Consider the following 23,202-nt stretch of genomic DNA (forward strand, 5'->3'; position numbering starts at 1 on the left):
GAGGATGAACTGGAATGTGATGTTCCTACTGAATTATTAAGACTGGTAGAAAAATAAGATAAACAAATTTTACCTCACAAAGAAGAGATTGACACTGTAAATCTGGGAACAAATGAAGAAATGAAAGAGGTGAAAATTGGTACTACTCTGACAATCCAGATAAAACAAGAATTGATAAATCTCCTTCAAGAGTTCAAAGATATCTTCGCCTGGTCTTATCAAGATATGCCTGGTTTGAGTACAGATATAGTGATGCATAAACTTCCAATCAGTCCAGAATATAAACCGGTCCAACAAAAGCTCAGGCGAATGAGGCCAGAAATGTTGTTGCAGATCAAAGAAGAAGTGATGAAGCATATTAATGCAGGTTTCCTATAGGCATCCAAATACCCAGAATGGGTAGCCAACATTGTTCCAGTACCAAAGAAAAATGGGAAAGTTCGAATGTGTGTGGATTACAGAGATCTCAACAAAGCTAGTCCAAAAGATAGCTTTCTATTACCCCACATAGATACCTTGGTAGACAATACTGGAGGACATGCATGGTTTTCATTCATGGATGGCTTTTCAGGATATAATCAGATAAAAATGAACCCCGAAGACATGGAAAAAACAACATTTATAACCATGTGGGGCACATTCTACTATAAAGTAATGCCATTTTAATTGAAAAATGCAGGGGCAACGTATCAAAGAGCCATGGTAACTTTGTTTCATGACATGATGCACAAAGAGATTGAAGTATATGTGGATGACATGATTGCCAAATCCCGAACCAAAGAAGAACATATTCAAAATTTGGGAAAGCTTTTCCAGAGATTGAGGAAGTATCAATTAAAGCTCAACCCCGCTAAATGCACTTTTGGGGTAATTTCTGAGAAGCTTTTGGGATTTGTGGTCAGCAAAAAAGGAATCGAGATTGATCCAGATAAAGTAAAAGCAATTCAATATCTTCCACCACCCAATACAAAAAAAGAAGTTCGAGGTTTTTTGGGAAGATTAAATTATATATCTCGGTTCATTTCTCAATTAACTGACAAATGTGATCCAGTGTTCAAATTACTTCGAAAGAACAATCCTGAAGTCTGGAATAATGAATGTCAAGAAACTTTGGATATTATTAAGAAATATTTATCCAATGCCCCCATTTTAGTATCACCAATGCCTGATAGACCGTTAATTCTCTACTTGACAGTCTTTAAAAATTCGATGGGATGTGTACTGGGACAGCATGATGAATCTGGAAGAAAGGAAAAAGCCATTTATTATATGAGCAAGAAATTTACTGATTGTGAAATTCGATATCCACCAATACAAAAATTATGTTGTGCCTTGGTGTGGGCTACTCGAAGACTAAGACAATACATGTTATATCATACTACTTGGTTGATATCCAAACTTGATCCTTTGAAATTCCTAATGGAATCACCAGCTTTGACAGGCAGAATGGCTAGATGGCAGATGTTATTATCCGATTTTGATATTGTATATGTCAACCAAAAAGCGATAAAAGGAAGTGTCATAGCTGATTTTCTGGCCAGTCGTGTATCAGGTAATTATCAGCCTTTGAGTTTTAATTTTCCAGATGAAGATTTGTTGTGCATATCCATGAATAAAGAAGTCAGAACAAATGATGAATCTTGGAAGCTTTACTTTGATGGAGCATCCAACGCCTTGGGATGAGGAATCGGGGCAGTGTTAATTTCTCCAGAAAATATTTATTATCCTTTTACAAGCAGACTAGAATTCTTTTGCACCAATAACATGGCGGAATATGAAACTTGTGTCATGGGATTAAAAGCAACCATAGAAAGAAAAATTAAATGTCTCGAGATATATGGAGATTCATCGTTAGTGGTGTATCAATTACGAGGTGAATAGGAAACAAAAGATCCCAAATTGTTGGGATACCAAAATTTTACCCTCGAATTAGTGAAAGAATTTGAGAGAGTCACCTTCAATTATCTCCCTCGATAAGAAAATCAAATGGCAGATGTTTTGGCTACATTAGCTGCTATGTTTCAGGCAACTAAGAAAGTTGATATGATGCCAATCAAAATGCAAGTATATGAAATTCCTGCACATTGTTACAGTGTGGAAGAAGAGGTAGATGATAAACCATGGTATTATGATATCCTGCAATATATCAAATATCAAAGCTATCCACAAAATGCATCTGAAATTGATAAAAGAACCTTGAGAAGAATGGATGCTGGATACTTTCTTGATGGCGAGACTATGTATAGAAGAAGCAATGATCAAATGCTATTGAGATGTTTAAATACCAGCGAAGCCAGAAGCATCATTGAGGAAGTACACAGTGGAATATGTGGAACACATGCAAATGGTCTTTCCATGGCTAGAAAAATAATGAGATATGGATATTATTGGGCTACCATGCACACAGATTGCATTGATTATGCAAGGAAATGTCATAAATGTCAGATATATGCAGATAAAATTCATGTACCCCCATCTCCTTTACATGTAATGACAGCACCCTGGCCATTTTCTATGTGGGGAATAGACGTCATTGGGGCAATCACACCAAAAGCATCGAATGGACATTGTTTCATCCTTGTGGCAATTGACTATTTTACCAAGTGGGTTGAAGCTGCTTCATATGCCAATATTAAGAGGTCTACAGTCTGCAAATTCATAAAGAAAGAAATAATTTACCGGTATGGGCTAACAGAAAGGATCATTACAGATAATGCTCTGAACCTGAACAACAAAATGATGATCGAACTTTGTGCACAGTTTAAGATCAAACATGCAAACTCAGTGGCATATCGTCCAAAGATGAATGGGGCAGTTGAAGCGGCAAATAAGAACATTAAGAGAATCATTACAAAGACCACTGAAACTTACAAAGATTGGCACGAGAAGTTACCTTTTGCTTTATATGCATACTGAACTACTGTTCGAACATCTACTGGGGCAACACCTTTTTCTTTAGTCTATGGGATGGAAGCAGTCTTACCAATGGAAGTTAAGATTCCATCACTTCGAATTTTGAGAGAAGTAAAATTGGATGAATCTGAATGGATCCAAACTCGATTTGATCAATTGAACCTTATTGAGGAGAAAAGATTGAAAGCTATTTGCCATGGACAGATGTATCAAAAACGGATGATGAAGTCTCATGACAAGAAAGTACATCCAAGAGAATTCCAAGAGGGTGATCTAGTACTCAAAAAGATCTTGCCTATACATAAAGATTTCCGTGGGAAATGGATGCCTAATTGGGAAGGGCCATACGTTGTAAAAAAGGCCTTTTCCGGATGAGCATTGATCTTGGCAGAAATGGATGGAAAAGTTCTGAGAAACCCAATAAACTCAGATTCTATCAAGAAATATTATGCTTGAAAAAAAATGAAATGAAAAAAGAAAGAAAAAAAATGAGGGTCAAGATGAAAACCTGCAAAGGGCTTCTTGCAACCAAAGGAATAATTTGAGCTGAAAACATGGAAGGGATGCTCAAATGCATGTTGATATTAGGCATCTGGAAATTGAACCCTCTTAAAAGTTGATATTTTGGGAGGAACTTTACATCTACAAGCATTCTGGCAACGTTTGAAATCTTACAGACATTAGCTTACATCAGTGCTCTAAATTGTATCAATTTGATTAATTTAGAAATACTTATGTTAATAATTTGTTGAGTCATTTGAATTTTTATCATTCCTATGCTTGCCATAAATTTGAATATAATTCTATCTATTTATTAATAAATTCTAAGTTTATTTTCTCTAAATTCAATTTATTATTTTTGAATTTTTTTTTTGAAATTCAATTTATTCTTTTGTAAATGGATTAACATAATTTTGAAATAAGCTAAAGCTTTCTGAATATCAATTTATGTTAATATTTTTAAGTGCATGGAATCTAAAGTAAGTCTTATCAACGTTTGTAATCATTGTTGAAAAGCAAACAAATTATTACCATCATAGAGTTATTTGGAAGTGGAACAAGAGGAAATTTGTTCTCAATTGGCAGATTATGAATATAGCACCTTTTCCATGCATCATTACAAAAAGGCTTCGAATTTATAAATTCTGGCTCTACATCGTATAAGTACCATGACATTTCAGACCAAATATAACTGGAGCAAATACTATGTTATCATAGTAGAAATAAGGAGGCCTAATAGCATCTTCTAGAAATGTTCTTTGAGTTATCTGATCTGTTTCAGTAGGAACTCCAAAACCAATCATTGGATTAGGAAGATGGACTGCATTATCGTCTTCATTAAGAAGTTTCTTTTCAAGCTACTTCTGATTCTTCTTTTTCTAAACCATAGCCCAAGTTTCGCCTTTTCTTATAATTGGGATCATTGCATAATGGCTTCCTATCTTTTATCAGAATAAGTGTGTCAGCAGCCTTAACCATTTGAGTAGCACATATAAAATCTGTCAACTCTGCAATTGATGAATCAGGGCCATATCTCTATGACTATTGAAGACTTAGCATTTGAGTATACCATTTTCGTCAAGTATAACAGTTTACTCTCCTCATCAGAATCAGAATTCAGGATTTCCTCGGTATCAGAAGAACTATCAATATCTGTGAAATCATCTTGAAAGATCACTTCATAATCAGATAAGTAGTTATCAGAATCAACATGTTGCATGAGTGCGGGCTTTTCAAGAGCCTATACTATTGAGTTTTATTCTCAAGTGGTTTTGTGACATCATGCAAAAATTCAGGCATATCTACATCTACACTCTTCAAAGATGATAGATTCTCCATTCGAAGAGGAAAGATTTATTGGATTTCTACATAATTGAAGAAAGACTGAGTTCACCAATTTGAAATCAAATAAAAATGAACTTAATATTCATGCATCATATTTAGGCATTTGTAAAAATAGATGCATTTCCATTCATTTTATCCATGTTAAATGTTGACAGGAATTTCAAAGATTTTAGCAAAGATTCAAATCCATCATAATAGATCAATATTTCCAGAAAGAGATCATAATGAGAAGAACTCATCTGAAGAAGGAAGAAGAAGTTCATAATGAGAAGAGCTTGTTCAACCTTTTACTCAAATCCATCACTTGATGGGTCAGCTTTTCCAGATAAAGTTCATAATGAGAAGAACTCGTCTGAAGAAGGAAGAAGAAATTCATAATGAGAAGAATTTATTCAACTTTTTGTTTGAATTCATCATTTGATGGATCAGCATTACCAGAGAAAGTTCATAATGAGAAGAACTCATCTGAAGAGAAGAGTTTGTTCAACCTTCTGCATGACTCTATCACAGAAGAAGATAGATCAACATCAACATTTCCATAAGTGTTCATAATGAGAAGAACTCGTCTGAAGAAGGAGAAGAAGTTCATAATGAGAAGAACTTGTTCAACATTTTGCTCGAATTCATCACTTAATGGATAGACTTTTCCAGAAAGTTCATAATGAGAAGAACTTATCTGAAAAGGAAGAAGAAGTTCATAATGAGAAGAATTTGTTCAACCTTTTGCTCGATTCTATCACAGAATGAGATAGATCAGCATCAACATTTTCAGAAGGTTCATAATGAGAAGAACTTATCTGAAGAGGAAGAAGAAGTTCATAATGAGAAGAACTTGTTCAACTTTTTGTATGATTCTATCACAGAAGGAGATAGATCAGCATCAGCATTTCCAGAAGAAGTTCATAATGAGAAGAACTCATCTGAAGAGGAAGAACTTGTTCAACATTGCCTTGATTCATCTCCTATGGAGTTAAATGAAAGAAGAACCTTACTTGAGGATTAATATTTCCAGAAGTGTTCATAATGAGAAGAACTCATCTGAGGATGAAGAAGAAGATCGATCAATATCAACATTTCCAAAAGAAGTTCATAATAAGAAGAACTCATCTGAAGAAGGAGATAAATTATCATCCCCAGTGGAAAAGTTCATAATGAGAAGAACTAATCCCAAAGAAAAACTTGTTCAACATTTCCGAGTGAAGTCAAATAAAAAAAAACTTATTGTATTTTCGTCTTTGATCTATTCTCGTTAACACAAGAATGAGCAAAGAGGGACAGCTGAAGACACTAGTTTTTTTCTTATTTGCTTATATTATTATTATTATTATGTTATATTATTATTATTAAATAATTAATTAATACATTGCAGACCCAGAGGCCCATTTATAGACCCAACAATAACCGGTCCAGTTATAATAGCCCAATGGAAACCCTAAACCCAACTAAGGTTTCAACATCTTCATCCAGTCGCCTCTCTCTTTCCACCATTGGATCTGATTTGATCCAACGGCCAGATGGCTCCAGACAAAACCCTAGGGTATCATCACCCTAGGGTCACGCGGCCGTCGTTGCTTTTGTCGCCACTCACTCCGTTTCAGTCGCTACCACGACACCCGAACGAAGGCTCCATAAACGTTGCCAGCCGCACACGTGTCGCCGTTCTTCGGTGAATCACCACAAGTTCGGTGACTCACCAAACTACCACCATATTAACCGGTCCGAGGCTAGTACTGGAATGGCTATAAAACCTCGGTTTACCTGTAAAAGAAAAGAAAAAAAGGAAGCCAGAGAACAAAACAACCAAACCATCAAAAGATCGAAACAAAAATTGAGAGAAGCCTTACCGAAGAAGCTACGACGTCACCGGAGTTCATAGGCCGCCGTAGAAGCAAAATACCGAAGGTATTTGTTTTGTAGATCTATGTAAATAGGAGATGCTTTGTGGGAAAAGGGGTTCAGATTCAGTTTTAGATCATCCCGATCTATGTTTTGAGAGATTTTAGAATTTTTCGACCACCGATAACGGTGAGGAAGGCGGCGGCAAACGGTTGCCGGCCGATAACCGACTTTCCTCCGGTGATGGAAGCTAGAGAGAAGCGAGAGAGTCTTCTTCTCTCTCAGTGAGAGAGAGAAGAAGAATAAGAGAAATGAGAGTGCTGGCCCGTAGGGCCAGCCGTTTGGGGATTATATACCCCATCCAAAACGGTGTCGTTTTGGGTGGGGGTATATGTGTAATTTACATATATGGGTAAACTCCATCCGCAACCCATCAGTTTTATAACTTTATGTTTTAGTCACTAAATCAAATTTTATATTCTTTTAATTCGGTTTTCGAATTTTGCATACATGTATTTTAGTCCTTAACCGTAATTATATATATTTTAAGTAAATAACAGATTTAGTCCTTTAATTTTAGAAATTAATATTTTAATCCTGAACAGCATGTTTTAATTTATTTTAATTTGATGTTCAAATTTTACATAATTTTAATTTAGTCACTAAATTAATAAAGGGGTAGAATAACATGTTTAGCCACTGAAATTTCAAGTAATTAATTACGAATTAGGATGCTTAATTCCGATATATTTTAATTTAGTCATTAACTTTAAATTATTAGTTTATTATTTTTAATTTCATTTATTTTAGTTATTGTTTTAATTTTATATGTTTATTATCAATATATTTAAAATATTATTATAAATATATATATAATAAATAAAATATATTTTATTTTTCCTTTATATAAATTATTTTTATATAAAAAATTTAATCCTATTTTAATAATATTAAAGAAAATGATTGTCTTAAAGCACCTAGAAGTCTGTTTTCTGATATTTTTTAATATACTAATTTTTAAGAAACATTTTATTTATTTTTTAATATCAAATAAAAGAGCTGTCTTAAAACACCTAGAAGCTCTTTTCTGATATTTCTAAATAAATAAATATATTATTTATATTTAAATTAATATATTTTCATAAAATTATAAATTATAAATAATAATATTATGAATTAAATATATCTTTGAAATTTTAAATTTCCAATAATAGAGACAATTCATAATTAATAAAGTACCAATTTTGGGCGTTATAGGGGTGCTAATCCTTCCCTAAACGTAATCGACCACGAATCATGTTTTACTAAAATTTTTAGTTATACGCAGATCAATTTTATCTTTTAAATTATGTTTTATTCAAAACTATTTTAAAAGATTATTTTTTCAGATATTTGACATACCTAACCCTAAAAGGTCAATGACGACTCCCAAAATATTTTTTTAAAATCAAAATCATTTATTTATTCGTTTTATTTTTCCCACTAAGTTAAAAATTTCGTATCGGGGTAAAATTCGGTTACGACCCTTTGTAATCATCGGATTCCATAAATTCAATAAGTATATGCATCCACGTTTCATTGGATGAAATTCCACTGAATTCTTGTCCCTTCATCGGTTGTTTTAACGTTGTTAAGAAAACCACAGAAAAAGCAAGTTGGCTGAGAGCTTTTGTTGAGTTTGAAGAAGAAGAAAAATGGAGAACTTGTCTCGAAGTAGCAAAGCATCTCAGCTTCATTCCTCTACTCCATTGAAGCACAGGCCGAGCGGTTATGAGCCATCGGATACGGAGACTGAATGGCAAGAACATGACAATTTGTCAAGAAGCATTAGCACTTCTAAACTCAGCCGGAGACTTTCTTTGAAGGTTGAATATGACAATGGATCTCCTCCTAGAACCAGTCCCCTTCCAAGGAGACACAACAGCAAGTCTCCTTACAGGCCAAGGAGAGATGATGGTTGAAATGTTAGCCCCTTGTCAAAGTCAAAACGTGAGAGCCGGAGGCATGTATCTCCTTATAAACATGGGAGAGAGGAGCATAAATTGATTAATGAAATGGGAAATGGTGAGGTAGCTGGCTTATACAGGAAGCAAATTGGTAGAACTCCGACAAGAGATGAAATAGGTACAATCGGGCAGCTTCTTGAGGCTGGCAAAGGGAATGAAATTTCAAATTATAGTCGTCGATCAGTAACTACGTCACCAAGACAAAGAGAAGTCTCCCTGTTGAAACAACAAACAGTAGGTGGAATGAATGAAATGATTGCCAATGCATAGACTTCTGGAAGTCCCATGTACAATGCTTCTATGTTTGAAAGCACAGAGTCCATTTCACCCGGCAATATCTTCTTTTCCCGTGTTGTTGGGTCCTTGGCAATGCGAAAGCATATCAATGAGTTTCCGATTAATGGAAGCCTCGGAAACCATGTTACCCCAAAGCACCAATGTTTGAACAAAAGGATTCTGCTTCCATCAACGAATGAAAGGTAATGGAAACATCATCCCAAATGCTCAAGGGTTCTCATCGAGCACTGGCTTATCAAGAACAACAATGACTTCCAGTTCAGCTGCTAACAGACATTGCAATGGTAAGCCTAGCACTGAAAGTAGTAAGATAAGTGATAGCAGTGGGAGGAGAGGTAGCGTAAACTCAAGGGAGTTCACAGCAAATAGACTGATGGGCCAAAGTGAGGGCTGATTTGCTTGTGTGATGAGACGAGGACCCTGCAGGGCCTAAAAGAAATCACTAGAAAAGCAAGATATTGACGAAACCTCTTTCATTGGGAAGGTAATTGTGGTTGAAAAACTAAGGCAATTTTGGGCTGATAAGTATCAACCAGCTTCTTTGAATGGATTCATCTTCCACAAACAAGAAGCTCAGTTTCTGAAGCAACTTGAAAGTCTTTTGCCTAAAATGTCTTTGGTTCCTTACCTAATTTCTTATCTACGGTACATGCGGACGTTCTATCGTAATATGTAGAGCTCTTCCCTAATGGTTTGTTGCACCTTTTAGGCATCCCATGAAACTTGTCCTAAAATATTGTTCAAAAGACCATCTGGGTCTGGGGAAAGGGCACTAACAATGGCTTTCCTGCGAGAACTATATGGTGACCCTAGTTTGAATGTATGTCCCTAGCAATTTCTAAAGGGCTACCAGATTGTTTTTGACATTTTAAGATTTGTTTAAGCTGACCGTAGTCTTTGTTTTTTCCTTTTTTTGTTCAGGTATCTCATGAACTAAGAAAATTCCAGGTTCAGGTATTGTATATGCAACATTTCATGGAAATATTAAACAAATTCTTAAAGTTCATATTACAGAGTCTTCTATCACCATTGTATATCTACATAAGTCTTGTTCTTGAAAGCTATAAATATCTGATCACAGTTCACCGACTTAAAGTTTGACATATTTGTTATTTGAATATATAGGAGAAAAGGCCAATGCAGTTTCTTGTTCCATTTTCTTCAAGTGCTCATCATTTCGAGCTTAATGTAAACTTGGAAACAAATGCTAAATATGCATTAATGGGATTAGTCAAAGAAATAAGCACCTATTCTGCAGTTACCCATGAAATCAGCGCTGCTAGTTTCAAGGCAAATTACAAATGTTTGATTCATTTTTCAAGCAAACTTTAAAGCAGTGAACTCAAAGCCAATAAATTTGTGTGTTTATTTCAGTTATAGTTCTTTATGACTTCGACAAGGCACCAGAGAATATTCATCAGTTGATAAAATGGATTATGGACTGTCACTCGGATTCTTGTAAATTCATACTCTGCTGTGAAGATGACGTAGATATCCTAGAATCAGTAACCAAAACCTGCAAAGTTATAAAAGCTGATGCCCCAGTAACACATGAAGTAACGTGTAACTTCATTCATTTTACCTCAAGATGGAGTATTGCAGTATGATCGAAATTCAATCGGCAAGGGGTACACGTGCCCTTTCTTGCTTTTCATGCAAAAAGATGAGACCAATACCGGTCATGGGAAGATTTTCTGGTTAAACCATTTGTGACAATGGTTCTTTTAGCTACGTTAGGGAATATGATTTGATCAACTGTGACTGCGACCTGTTAACTTTGCAGATTATGGAGGTACTTATTCAGATTGAAAAGAAAGAGGAGTTTGATCTATCCATGAATTTCGCTGCTAAGATTGCTGCCAAATCAAAGCAAAACTTGAGGGAAGCAATCATGGCTCTTGAAGCCTGCAAAGCACACAAGTAAGAACTTGAAGCAAATCTCCCTACATTTCCAGTAAATTTATGAAAGTAATCCATTTGCTGAGACAACTCTGCCAATGCAGCTATCCTTTTGCTGATGATCAACCAATTCCACTTGGATGGGAAGAGTTTCTGATAGAACTTGCATCAGAAATTCTAGCTGATCCATCATCACATAAAGGTAAGTTTTTCAACCTATACAAACCTCAATATGTTCTCCTGATTATATGGATGTTGATTCCATCAGATTATTCATTGTACGGGGAAAGCTTCAAAAGCTTCTTGTGGAATTTGTTCATCCCAAACTAATACTCCAGGTGATGAATTCGAAGCCGGAAAATAATTCAACGAAAAAGTTACCAAGAATCTCTTCTTTTTCTCTCTCTCTCATGCATGTTGTTGTTTTCCCAACATGCAGAAGCTGGTAGAACAATTTCTTAAGCAAGTTGAAGCTGGTTTAAAAAGGGAACTCTATTACTGGCACGCTTACTATGTAAGTTGCTTCCATGAACTTGTTTATACTGTTTAGCAGACAGACAAAAAGTAAACTGAAGTCTATTGTTACAGGACAAGAGGCTGCCGACAGGAACGACCGCTCTGTTGAAATTAGAAGGTAAGTTGGACCGTGATTGATACAATATCAGTAGATCTTTGTAGTAATCCAACCCCAAACACACTAAGGTTATGGTTTTTTCTTTCTTTCTTTTGTGTGCGCGCAGAGTTTGTGGCCAAGTTTCTGGGGATATATAGGAAGAGTTGCAATAATCGTCAGTGTGCGTAAAGTTTTTTGATGAACAATGCTTTTGTTTAAATCATTTTGCATTTTTGCTGAAGCAGATACTGCGACCTGTCATTATTTATTGTCATTTCTCTTAAAAAGGCTTATAAATTTTTATTTTCAGATTGCTTGAACTACATTCTTTTAAAGATCATAATGGCTTATTCATGATAAGCATAGCTCCTCTAAATGGTTTCACTTCGTTCCAATTTCTAACAAATCAATCAGCAGCGGTCACCCATTCTAGATTCAGTGACGGTAATAGTTCTATTGCTTGTCGAACCAAAAAAGTATGGTCTATTGTTAAACCCTAAAGTTAATTATCAAAGCGTTAAATGTGAATTTGACTTAAGCATCATATCATTGAGTTTTTGTTCATCTCTTAGGCGACAAAGTATTTAATTTTTAATTTTAATATTTAATAATATTAACAAACGTCGTCTTGGTTTTTTATTATTGTTAAATTGAAAAATGCTTTTAAAAACATTTTTTTAGAAAAATGATATGAAAAAAATATAATTTGTTAATTTAAGCATAACATCATCAAAAAGTATTATGAGAAGTTAAAATAGTTTTTATATATTGAAAGTGAAATTTAAAATTATAATAAAAACATTTGGTAAATTATTTGTGAGTTGTTTATATATAAATGTTTATTAAATTAAATAAAAAAATATAAACATAAAATTATTTTTTATTAAATAATTGTGTAATTGATTATGATGAGAAATATAACATCTTAGTGCAAAGAATGATGATTTATTTTTATCCTTTTTTTTTCGTTTGAGATTTGAATAGGTGTGGGTAAATGATTACGTGCGACAGATTTAATATACGATTAAAAAAGAAGTTATCGGTTTTATTATTATTTAAATAATAAAACTAGTAAAAGATTACAATAAACATTATTATTTCTATCGGTTTTATTATTATTGGACGTTTTAATTATTTTTTCTACCGATTTTGTTATTATTGGACATTTTACCAGAAATATTAAAAAATATTGATGTTTTAAATATAAATAATAATGTTTTAGATAATTTTTTACTAATTTTATTATTTAAATAATAATAAAACCGATAGTTTTTTTTACTGTATATTAAGTATGTTCCACTTAAGATGACTATCCAGCTTAGTTGGTAGAGCACAAGGTTTTTGATCTTGAGGTCGTGGGATCGAGTTTCACAGAGAGCATTTCATAATTCAGAGATCTTCTACGAAAACTGCTCTCAACTTAATGTTGAGACAACCTACTATATTACTTCTACTTACGTCACGAGAACAAGGACAGCCATTTCACTTAAAACTTCCCATGTGTGGGTGACAGAAGAAAAGTGGGAAACATGAGGGTCCAAATGTAGCCATCTTTTTTCCAACGGTATTGGTAATTGTGTGTGAACAGATAAAACGGGGCAACTTAGAATTTCAATAATTCTAAATTCACACCATCAGAATAAGGCTATTCTTCCCTGCCTGCTTCGTCTTCCATAATAATTACTGCTTTTGGCCTGAGATTCTTAATGGATTGCAAACATTTTGAATCTTAGCTTTTTTTAAAAAGTAAAATTAAACCCAGTTTTCCTTTGGATATAAGAACGGTAAATTAGAGTTTAATTTAATTAAGTTTTCCTTTTAAATAACTGATATATATATTTTAAAAAATGGTGTTTAATAAAATTTAAAATAAAGTTGTCTATTTGTAAGAGAAAATACTGCTACTTTACAAATTTGGGCTAGTGGTGGGCTATACCGGGGACAAAAGCCGAAGCAGATAAATGAAAAAAAGATACTGTCTTTATTTAAACTGATTTGTGTTTGGATGCTCAGAAAACCAGATTCTACATTAACCCTATTAATTTCAAATGAAAACAAAAACTAAAGAAAAAACAACTGGCTGTGGAATGTGGATGAGCGGATGATAACTAAAAAAGCTGGAAAATGGTGGTCCAAGGCGAGGTCAAAATCAAGTCAGCCGACTTTAAAGTATAAGTGGACCGCTTGAAACCATGGTCCACGGTTGCAGCCAAAGCCGAAAACCCTGTTCGCATTTGCAAGTTGCCTCTCTTCTTTATAGAGAAAATAACTTCAGTGACCAAAAATCATATACGATTTTGACCAACTTTTTTTGGATTTGCGAAAATGACCAACAAAATCGCAATGCGATCTCTAATTCGCATTGCGATCTCCACTCTCGTAAATTCGCGTTGCATTTCGCGTTGCGATAGTTGAAAATCGCGTTGCGATTTTCCATCTCGCGTTGCGATAGTTGAAAATCGCGTTGCGATTTTCCATTTCGCGTTGCGATAGTTGAAATTCGCGTTGCGATAGTTGAAATTCGCGTTGCGATTTTCCATTTCGCGTTGCGATAGTCTACAGTTGTCGTTGCGATAGTCTACAGTTGTCGTTGCGATTTTCCAAATTCGTTGTGATAGTTAAAAAAAAGATTTTGTTTCTTAAGAATTTTCTCTAAAAAGATAGTATCCGCGCGGACGTGTCGAAGACACGTATTACCATTACCATTACCACGACCACGACCACGACCACGAGACGGGACGGCGGCGGCGGCGCGCGAGAGTCCCCCTTGTTCTCTATCACTCAACAAGGAAGTGATAAAGCCAAGCCTTAAATACCATTCCCAATAGTGTTTCCAATACTATGTGGGATTTGAGCATTACCAACACTTGTTCCCAATACTATGTGGGATTGAGCCTTAAATAGTGATATTATTTTTGAATGTTTTGCTTAAAATTACAATAATCGCGATTGATTGTAGATTGACTTTTAATTATGACATATTTAATCGTATAATACTAATGTAATTGGTTGTTGATTTAGTTGTTTTAAGGTGCATGATTGTTAATTGTTTCATGAATAATCACATTGTATTGGAAACAAGTGTTGGTAATGCTCAATCCCACATTGTATTGGAAACACTATTGGGAATGGTATTTAAGGCTTGGCTTTTCCACTTCATTGTTGAGTGATAGAGAACAAGGGGGACTCTCGCGCACCGCCGCCGCCGTCCGTCTCGGGCCGTGGCCGTGGACGTGGTCGTGGTAATACGTGTCTTCGACACATCCGCGCGTATACTATCTTTTTAGAGAAAATTCTTAAGAAACAAAATCTTTTTTTCAACGAATTTAGAAAATCGCAACGACAACTGTAGACTATCGCAACACGATTTAATCTCAACTATAATAATTATGAGATCCCTTGATTAGTTGATTATAATAATTTTGTTGAGATATTTTTCAATTTTAAAAAATGAAATAAAAAATTGAATCGAATTATTATTAGTCACTGTGAACTTAATTATTATTTAATTCGAATTAATTTAAGTTATTTGTTTTGAATATTTTAAAAATGAAATAAAAAATTGAATCGAAACAAATTTTATTTACTCTTATTTACGTAAGCATTAGAGCATGTGACTAAACCCTGTAACGCTATATAACTAAGTAGTTTCCAGATGAACAAGGACCACGACAGTAACAAAGAGGGCAAATAATCAAATGTGTCGAACTGAAAACCAAATGCAGCTAATTGAAGAGGACGTGGGGAAGCAGGATGAGATTTAATGACCAGGGCTTAGCTTAAGACGCCTGCAAGTTACGACTCGAAGGAAACACTAACACAATAACATTTTAATAAATTTATAAATATAATATAATAACAGATAACACAGTGAATTTAAGGACCATTAATATAATAAATAAATTCGAAAATTATAATATTTGTATCTGAAAATTTACCATATTTAATAAATTATATTTTATTTATAGTTATTTACACCCTTAACATGAAAAGTAAAATATATATTCACAAATAACTGATTGTAGTGACTTCAATTCTAATTCTATATTTTACAATCAGCCTTGAACTTCTCCTCACCACCTAATCTAAACCTTTGCTTACCTACCTCTCGACCATTTCTTTCATTCTACATAAAGTAAATTAATTACCAAAATTTATATTGTGTGAATAACTTCTCAAAAAATAAGAAATGGATGTAAAAAAATTAAATTTTCAACACACCAACCAATACTCTTTTATTTGAAATTATTATTTTTAAAACGGAAGAAAATTAAATATAGATGCAACTAACGAACTAGATTGGGTTAACAAAATTAGAACTTACATTGAAAATAAATAAATTTTAGATTAATTAAATTATTTTATACGATTTTTATAAGAATTATTAATAAAATTTAAATTATAAAAGTTAGTTTTCCTAGAATGACAATCTCAGTATGTCTTAAACAAGTAACCTATCAAATTAAGTTTTCCTATGTTATTTTTTATTTTATTTTGAAGTAATTTTCAAATATTTATGGTTGTAAATTCATTTAAGATAAAACTGTTATAAATGTATTAATTTGGTTTACTTATTTTTCATTTAAATAAAATAAATTAATCTAATTCAATTCAATATTTTTTGAAAAAAAGTTAATAAAATAAAGTTATCTTTTCATTCAATTCGACTTGGTTCGATTAAATATTGATCTTAAAATTGATATTTTGATTTCCAGCATTGTCACCTGCTACCGGCTACACCTGTCAATTAAGAGTCTCCGAATCGCCAAATATTGCAAGTTACAATACAACAACGCAACACTGTTCTAAAATATTTTTTGATTCTATTTTTTTTAATAAAAGAAGTACTTAATTACAAAAAAAAAAGTACATTTTCGTAATTTTATTGTTAATTTATTTTTTTAATATTTCCTTTTCATCTTCCTCCTTCTGTCACTCTTTCTGTCCGCCAGAGACTATTGTAAACACTGAAAAGCATAGATAAAAAATTATAAGTATATTTTTTAATATAAGGAAGAAAAATCTTTGTGGAAACCTAGAAGCTTTCATTTTCATGGAAAATCTCTCACATTCTCGGAAACCAAACAGGGGTTCTTCTCATGCTACACTCTCCACCAAGCGGACGACAAGTTGTAATGGCACGGCCAACTTGTCCAGCAGAACCATGTACGACGACGCTTTCGGTGGTGCACCGAGGTTCTTTAACGGTGGTGGTGGCCCCACTTTGTCGCCGAGACCTGAGGACTACACCGAGATTTTCGGCGGATTTCACGCGTCTCGAGGTTCGTCGATTCCGGTGTTGGATCTTCCCTTGATGAACGACAGCAACGAGGTTATGTTTGATGTACGGAACCCGAGGTTCAACTACGCCGATGTTTTCGGCGGATTTGATGGCTTGGATTTCCCTGCTTCGTACGAGGGCCTGATGAGACAAGCCAAAGCTGGTGATGATCACGATCACGATCACGATCACGATGGTGATTCATCTGATGAAGCTTGGTATGCTCATATCTTCCTTAATTTTATGAAGTTTTATTTTCTCCTTTGAGCTTTAAGCTAATTTTTGCGACAAAAATGAGTAAATATTTGGATCTTTAGTAAGATAGTATGCTAGTTACTCTACTGCAAAGTTTTGATTTTTTTCCTCTTCGTTCTTTGGGTACTCAATCTTGATGCATTTGAATTTGAGCTTTCTTTTTTCTTTTGAATTTAAATCCTATTAATATAATGGCTAGAATCAAGTATTTGTGTTTGATGGTAAAAGGAATATTGAGTTTCCTACTGGAAAAAATACCTGTTCTTTGAGGAATCTAAAAGGGGTGTTGAGGCAAGAACTGATATTTTTTTTAGTTGTACTCATTACCGAATCAATTATTTTTCTTGGATTCTGTGTTTTTTTCTTCTTCAATGAAGTGTAAAATGCATAGAAGAACCTCTTCGGAAATATGTTCTTTCAGTGTTTGAATTAGGCATTGTTTTGAACATCCGATGCATGTTAATGCTATGGTGATTCTTTGTAAAGCTTCTGCATATTGATTGTTTATTGTTGCGAGTGGTATAATTTTGTTGATGGTCAATTCATTTGTTTCCTCTCATAGGATGCAAGCAGAAACTGAGTCTCTGTCAGAGGGGTCAGATCATTCTGGAAAATACCGGTACTTTTCGAATGGAGATTATTGTGAGCCCATCGATACCGGTATGGAGTTCAATATATCTTATCACAAGGCTAATGTTAGAGGTGACGTGAATATATCAAGTGGGATTACCCATGTTGCTCAGCTGCATGCTGATCCTGAATATGCTTACGTAATTGAAAATCCCTTGCAAAAGATGGACAAAAAGAATCCGCCATTGGATTTGGCTGATGGTATTGATCTTGAGTTCACTAATGGTGTTATAAAGAAAAAACATCTTAGGAAAACCGTGTCCCATCCTTCTAACCGGACTACTGGAGAACAAACATTTACAAATGACTCAACTCGAAGAGAATATCGAAGAACTGGATCTTGTTCTGATGAGATGTTTGTGACAATTTCCAATGTCAACCTAAGAACTGCGCCATCTCATGTGCCACCTCCTTCTAGGCCTCCGCCATTTGTCAATTTAAAAAACGGAGACTATCAAAACAGACAACATGCTGCTCCTGGAGGGAAAATGGGTGATAATTCACCTCCTTTCTTCGATGTTGAGATAGATGCAAGCTCAGCTGCTGCAGCCTCTGCCGCTGCTATGAAAGAAGCAATGGACAAAGCTCAAGCAAAACTGAAGAGTGCAAAAGAACAACTGGAAAGGAAAAGGGAAGGCGTAAAAAGCTCAACCAAACCGGCTTCAAAGTCTGATGGGAAAAGTAAGAAGGAAAGGGCCAATAAGACTGTTGAGGGTTCCGGTGATATAGAAGTCGAGAGAGTGCTAGGTATGAATGGAAAAGAAGATAGTGGAAGTGGAATGAAAATGCATGTTAGAGAGGAGAGGCAAAGGGCTGTGAAAAGCCAGGTGGCTGATTCTCTAGAAGGCGAGAAACATTTTAATGCACCCAAAAGATTTGTAGTCGAGAAGCTCGGGAATAAATCCCAATCAATTCACGGGTTTGTTGAAATTGATGAAACTGATGAATGGCAGGAAGCAACTCAATTTTTTGAATTGGTTAGGACAGATAAGTCGAGAACAGTTTTGGAGCAGATGAATAATGAGAAAGTTTTGGTCCAGAGCATGAAATCTCATGAGCTCCAACATAAAGCCAAAAAAGCAAACATTGGGGCATTGGAGCAGCAACTAGACAGTGATGAGAAAGTAGAAGCTGTTAGGGAAGACCACGAGCTCGATAAAGTTGAGAGAGACATGAAAACGGCGAAAGAAAGTTGTGAAAGGGGGGAACCCACCAGAATATCGAGACCTGTTAAAGAGGCCCGTAAGCATAAAGGGCATGAAAAGAAGGTTAAAACAGCTCAAGAGGTTAGTGAACTAGAGGAGAATGGGCAGTCTCTAACAGCAGGGAAACCTTTGGAAAATGGTAAGAAACCAACTGGAACTGATGAATTAGGAAAACGTCAGCAGCAGATAAATGCTCAACAAAAAGGAAATATGGTTGAAGCTGGGCAGGATGCGGAACTGAAAGAGAACGGGAAGCAGGAAAAGCAGACTAGTAACAGTTTTGACGATCCAAAGAGAGTGAGAGAGTTCCAAAAACAGAAAGATGAGGAGAAAAGCTGGAGGGAGGTTTTTGAGCAGGAAAAGCATGAAACAAACCTTGAAGTACAAGTAGAGAATGAGAAGAGGCAGACAGAGGTTCTTGAGCTGGAAGAAAAAGAGGAGATTGAAGGAACTCGTGAACGAGAAGAAAGTGCAAAGAAAGAGGAGGAACATGAACTTGAAGAGAAGATATGGAGAATGGCTCTTGAACAGCTAGAGAATGAGAAAAGACTAAAACAAGCACATTTGCAGGAAGAAAATGAGAGGAGACAGAGAAAGGCTCTTGAACAAGAAGAGATGGTGGGGAAGCAAAGAGAGGCTCATGAGGTAGATGCAAGCAAGCGAAGACCAAAGCAGGTTACCGAGGAAGAAAAAGATGAGAGGCAACAAAAGGAGGGTTTTGAGAGAAAGGAAGCTGAGAATAGACTAAGAAAGGCTGGTGAAGAGGAAGCAATTGATAATGGGATCAAAGAAGCCTATGAAAAAGAAGCGACTGTGGAGAGATTCAAAGAAGATCACGGCATACCAGAGAAAGAGGTCCAAGATACAGAAGAGGTAGTTAAAAAAAGAGTAGTTGATCTCAAAGAAACCGAAGAATTACTAGGAGTAAATGATGTTTACCAGCATACTCAAAGGTATGAAAAAGGGAAGAAACCGAAATTTGCTGAAGGAACTCGTCATCGTGTAGAGGGAGAGAATTCTGTGGTATCTGATGCAGTAAATAATGATCAAAATATTGATGAAACTGAAGAATCTGGAGAATCCACCATTGAAGAAAATGGAAAGGTGGAGGTTGAATTCAGTGACAGTGAGAAGAAATCAGATCCATTGGTGAAAGGGGACGTTGGTGGAAGGTTGAATGCTTCTGGGATGGCTGGCTTAGAAGCTAAAGTCAGTCAGTTTAGAAATGATGATATTTCAGACTTGTCTTGTCAAGATGACGGTGTGAAGAAAACTGGCAAAGCTGGAAATGACATTGGACAAAGAAATGCCGAGAAGATTAACAGTGTTCCTAAATTGGACTCTGATAATGAAAACCAAGGGCTGAAATTTGGTTATGAATGGAAGGAAAGATTTAAGAATGTCAAAGAGGCCCAGGTTTACTCTCAGATTGAAGAAGACGACGATAATTTTGTATCTGCTCAAGCGGCAAAAGAGTATATTGAAACTGGAAGGAAACATGACACAGCTGATGTATTGGAAGGGGAAGAAAGCATTCAGAGAACAGCTCAGAGCACAGAAAGGAAAGACAAGAAGGTTAATGAGAGCCTCATACCTGAAGAGGAGGAGGCTGAAAGGCTGAAAAGAGAAAGAGAACTGGAGAAGGAACGTCTTAGAAAGATAGAAGAAAGAGAGAGGGAGAGGGAAAGGGAAAAAGATAGGATGGCTGTTGACATAGCTGCTCTTGAAGCTTACGAAAGGGGTTATGTTGAAGCTCGAGAGAGGGCAGAAAGGGCTGCTGTAGAAAGAGCAACTGCTGAAGCTCGTCAACGAGCAATGTCAGAGGTACGTGACAGACTAGAGAAGGCATGTGCAGAAGCTAGGGAGAAGTCTTCTATGGAAACCAGGCTCAGAGCAGAGCGTGCTGCTGTGGAGAGAGCAACTGCAGAGGCTCGAGAGCGTGCTGTCGAAAAGGCAATGGCTGAAAGGGCTGCTTTTGAGGCAAGGGAACGAGTGGAACGGTCTATGTCTGATAAGTTTTCAACTTCTAGAAACGTTGGAATGAGAACAAGCTCTTCATACTCCGTGAGTGTGTCCTTTGTGTTTTATTTTTATGAACCTTATGCTACCTGGCAGCATATTAATGGAGTCTTAATCAGCAGGATCTAAAGGATCAGCACATTCAGAGCAGTGGTTCTTTTGATGGTTTAAGATACCCATATTCCTCTACTTATAATGGTTGGCTATTTTCTTGAGTATTATATATATGTATCCTCTTAATACACTGCTTAATTATAAGATCACCCGAAATGAAGAAAAAAGTGAATTCTTGCTTCTATGCTACTGAATAAGTTTCTTTCCATGCATGAAGGTGTTGAAGGTGAATCAGCTCAGAGGTGTAAAGCGAGATTAGAGAGATATCGACGGACAGCCGAACGAGCTGTATGATATTTTCTTGTTCCTTCACAGTGACTAGAATGTTTATTTATACATGTCAAACTAACATTTAGCTTGTGGACTTTTGCAGGCAAAAGCTCTTGAAGAAAAGAACATGCGTGATCTTCTAGCTCAAAGAGAGCAAGCGGAAAGAAATGTACACTTCTGTGTTTTCACCTGTGAAGACATTTCAAGATTACAAAGTCATTGCATTTTTACCGTCTTTTTTTCCCCTCTTTGCAGAGATTTGCAGAAACTCTCGATGCTGATGTGAAGAGGTGGTCGAGTGGGAAAGAAGGGAACCTGCGTGCATTGCTTTCAACTTTGCAATATGTATGTTATAGTATCCAAAATCTGCTTATCATTTCCTTGTATTAATTCACTTGATCTTTGATGCTCTGTGTTCTGCCCAATGTTCTTTATTGCTTATGGACTTTGGTGCTACAACTTTCGAGTTAGATACCAGTTCAATGTGTTATTCATCACTCTCTCTTTTAACTGACTTGACATTCTGTCTTTAGTTTTTACATATTAAATCTTTATCCATAGTTATTCAAAACTGAAAACTGAGCTTTTCTTCATTGACAGATCCTTGGTCCAGAGAGTGGTTGGCAATCAATTCCATTAACAGAAGTTATAACTTCAGCTGCAGTAAAGAAAGCTTACAGAAAAGCCACTCTTTGTGTTCACCCCGACAAGTTACAGCAACGGGGTGCGAGCATTCAGCACAAGTACGTTTGTGAAAAGGTCTTTGATCTCCTAAAGGTTAGTTTCTCGTCTGCTACATTATTTCCAAAACACGGATTCGTGCCATTTACGCATTTTAACCGCTATGTATGTTTTAGGCTAACTTTTTGTTGGCTTCTTTATTTTCAGGAAGCTTGGAACAAATTCAATTCAGAAGAGCGGTAGCGCAGTCCTGAGTACTGATACCAATTGTATCATTATATTTCACTCTGTTGAGTAAATTTACATATTTGGCAAGAAAACATCCTCAGTGCCCCGTCTATTTTATGTATCTATTACTAAATGTAATCTGATTGTAACTTGACAATTTAAAGCTTAATTTATACTGTATTCAATGGGTGGAATATCGTATTGAAGGTGTTTCTGCCAACAGGAATGGGCTTAGAGGGTAGGTGGAGTCGATCGTTCTTTTAAAAAATTTAAATTCTTATACATTCTAGATATATTTATTATTAAAAATATGTTTTCGTCCTTTTTAAAATTCTAAAATTTTATAAGTTATTCTCCTCAAAATTTTATAAGTTCGTCTCTCTTAATATGAAATCTTCCGTTCATCTCTCCTAACGTATTTTCATGACAGAAACCTGTTGAATCATGATTCATGAGAACATTAAGTATATCTTGGGGTATATGATAAACGTTCAATACGATATCTATTACTAAATAATATTCTTTGTACAGCATGGGTATAGGATAAACGTTATATAGTAATCTGCTGATTGTACATGCTATTTACAGTGTGTTTCGGTAAGAAAACATTTTAATTAATAAATTATAAATTGTTTTCATTGTTTTAAATATAAAAAAAAACACTCTTTACATTATATGTTAAATAAAAAATAAATCTTGATTCAAATTAATTAAGTGGTCATGATATTTAATTAATAAACTATAAATTATTTGAATACTCATAATTCGAATGAATTTTGAATTCTTTAATTCCTGCTCAACCCTACTTGCCTAGAGTAGAATGCCACGGTCTACCGTTCTAGAAGAGGCTTTGAAAGAGCTCAACAATACAAATTCGGATCGGATAACGAGCCTTTGAAAATGAAAGAGTTGCGGGATTTTATTGTTTGCGTGAAAAGACAAGATCAATATTTAGGGTAAACTCCAAAATTAGTCACCAAATTGTTAGATCATTTTCATTTTGGCCTTTGAATTTTTTAAATTTATAATATAATCACTGAATATTTAATTCGCTTCCAATACAATCACTACTATTTCATGTCATTGAAGAAACTGACATACCACGTTGTT

General features: G+C 35.2%; 1 protein-coding gene and 1 pseudogene across 1 annotated transcript; both read left to right on the plus strand.

Moving 5' to 3' along the window:
• The first annotated feature begins 8,648 nt into the window (after positions 1-8,648).
• LOC120126801 lies at positions 8,649-11,629 on the plus strand (annotated as a pseudogene).
• Positions 11,630-16,344: 4,715 nt separating this feature from the next.
• LOC120127008 (auxilin-like protein 1) lies at positions 16,345-22,222 on the plus strand. The gene is made up of 8 exons (XM_039145024.1): positions 16,345-16,908; positions 17,508-20,844; positions 20,922-20,997; positions 21,131-21,201; positions 21,287-21,352; positions 21,439-21,528; positions 21,784-21,960; positions 22,072-22,222. Exons 1-8 carry the CDS (start codon positions 16,463-16,465, stop codon positions 22,105-22,107), a joined length of 4,299 nt encoding a protein of 1,432 aa, XP_039000955.1. The 5' UTR covers positions 16,345-16,462; the 3' UTR covers positions 22,108-22,222.
• Positions 22,223-23,202: the final 980 nt, after the last annotated feature.

Source organism: Hibiscus syriacus, unplaced genomic scaffold, assembly GCF_006381635.1.
Source record: "Hibiscus syriacus cultivar Baekdansim isolate YM2019G1 unplaced genomic scaffold, ASM638163v2 tig00110462_pilon, whole genome shotgun sequence".
NCBI lineage: Eukaryota > Viridiplantae > Streptophyta > Magnoliopsida > Malvales > Malvaceae > Hibiscus > Hibiscus syriacus.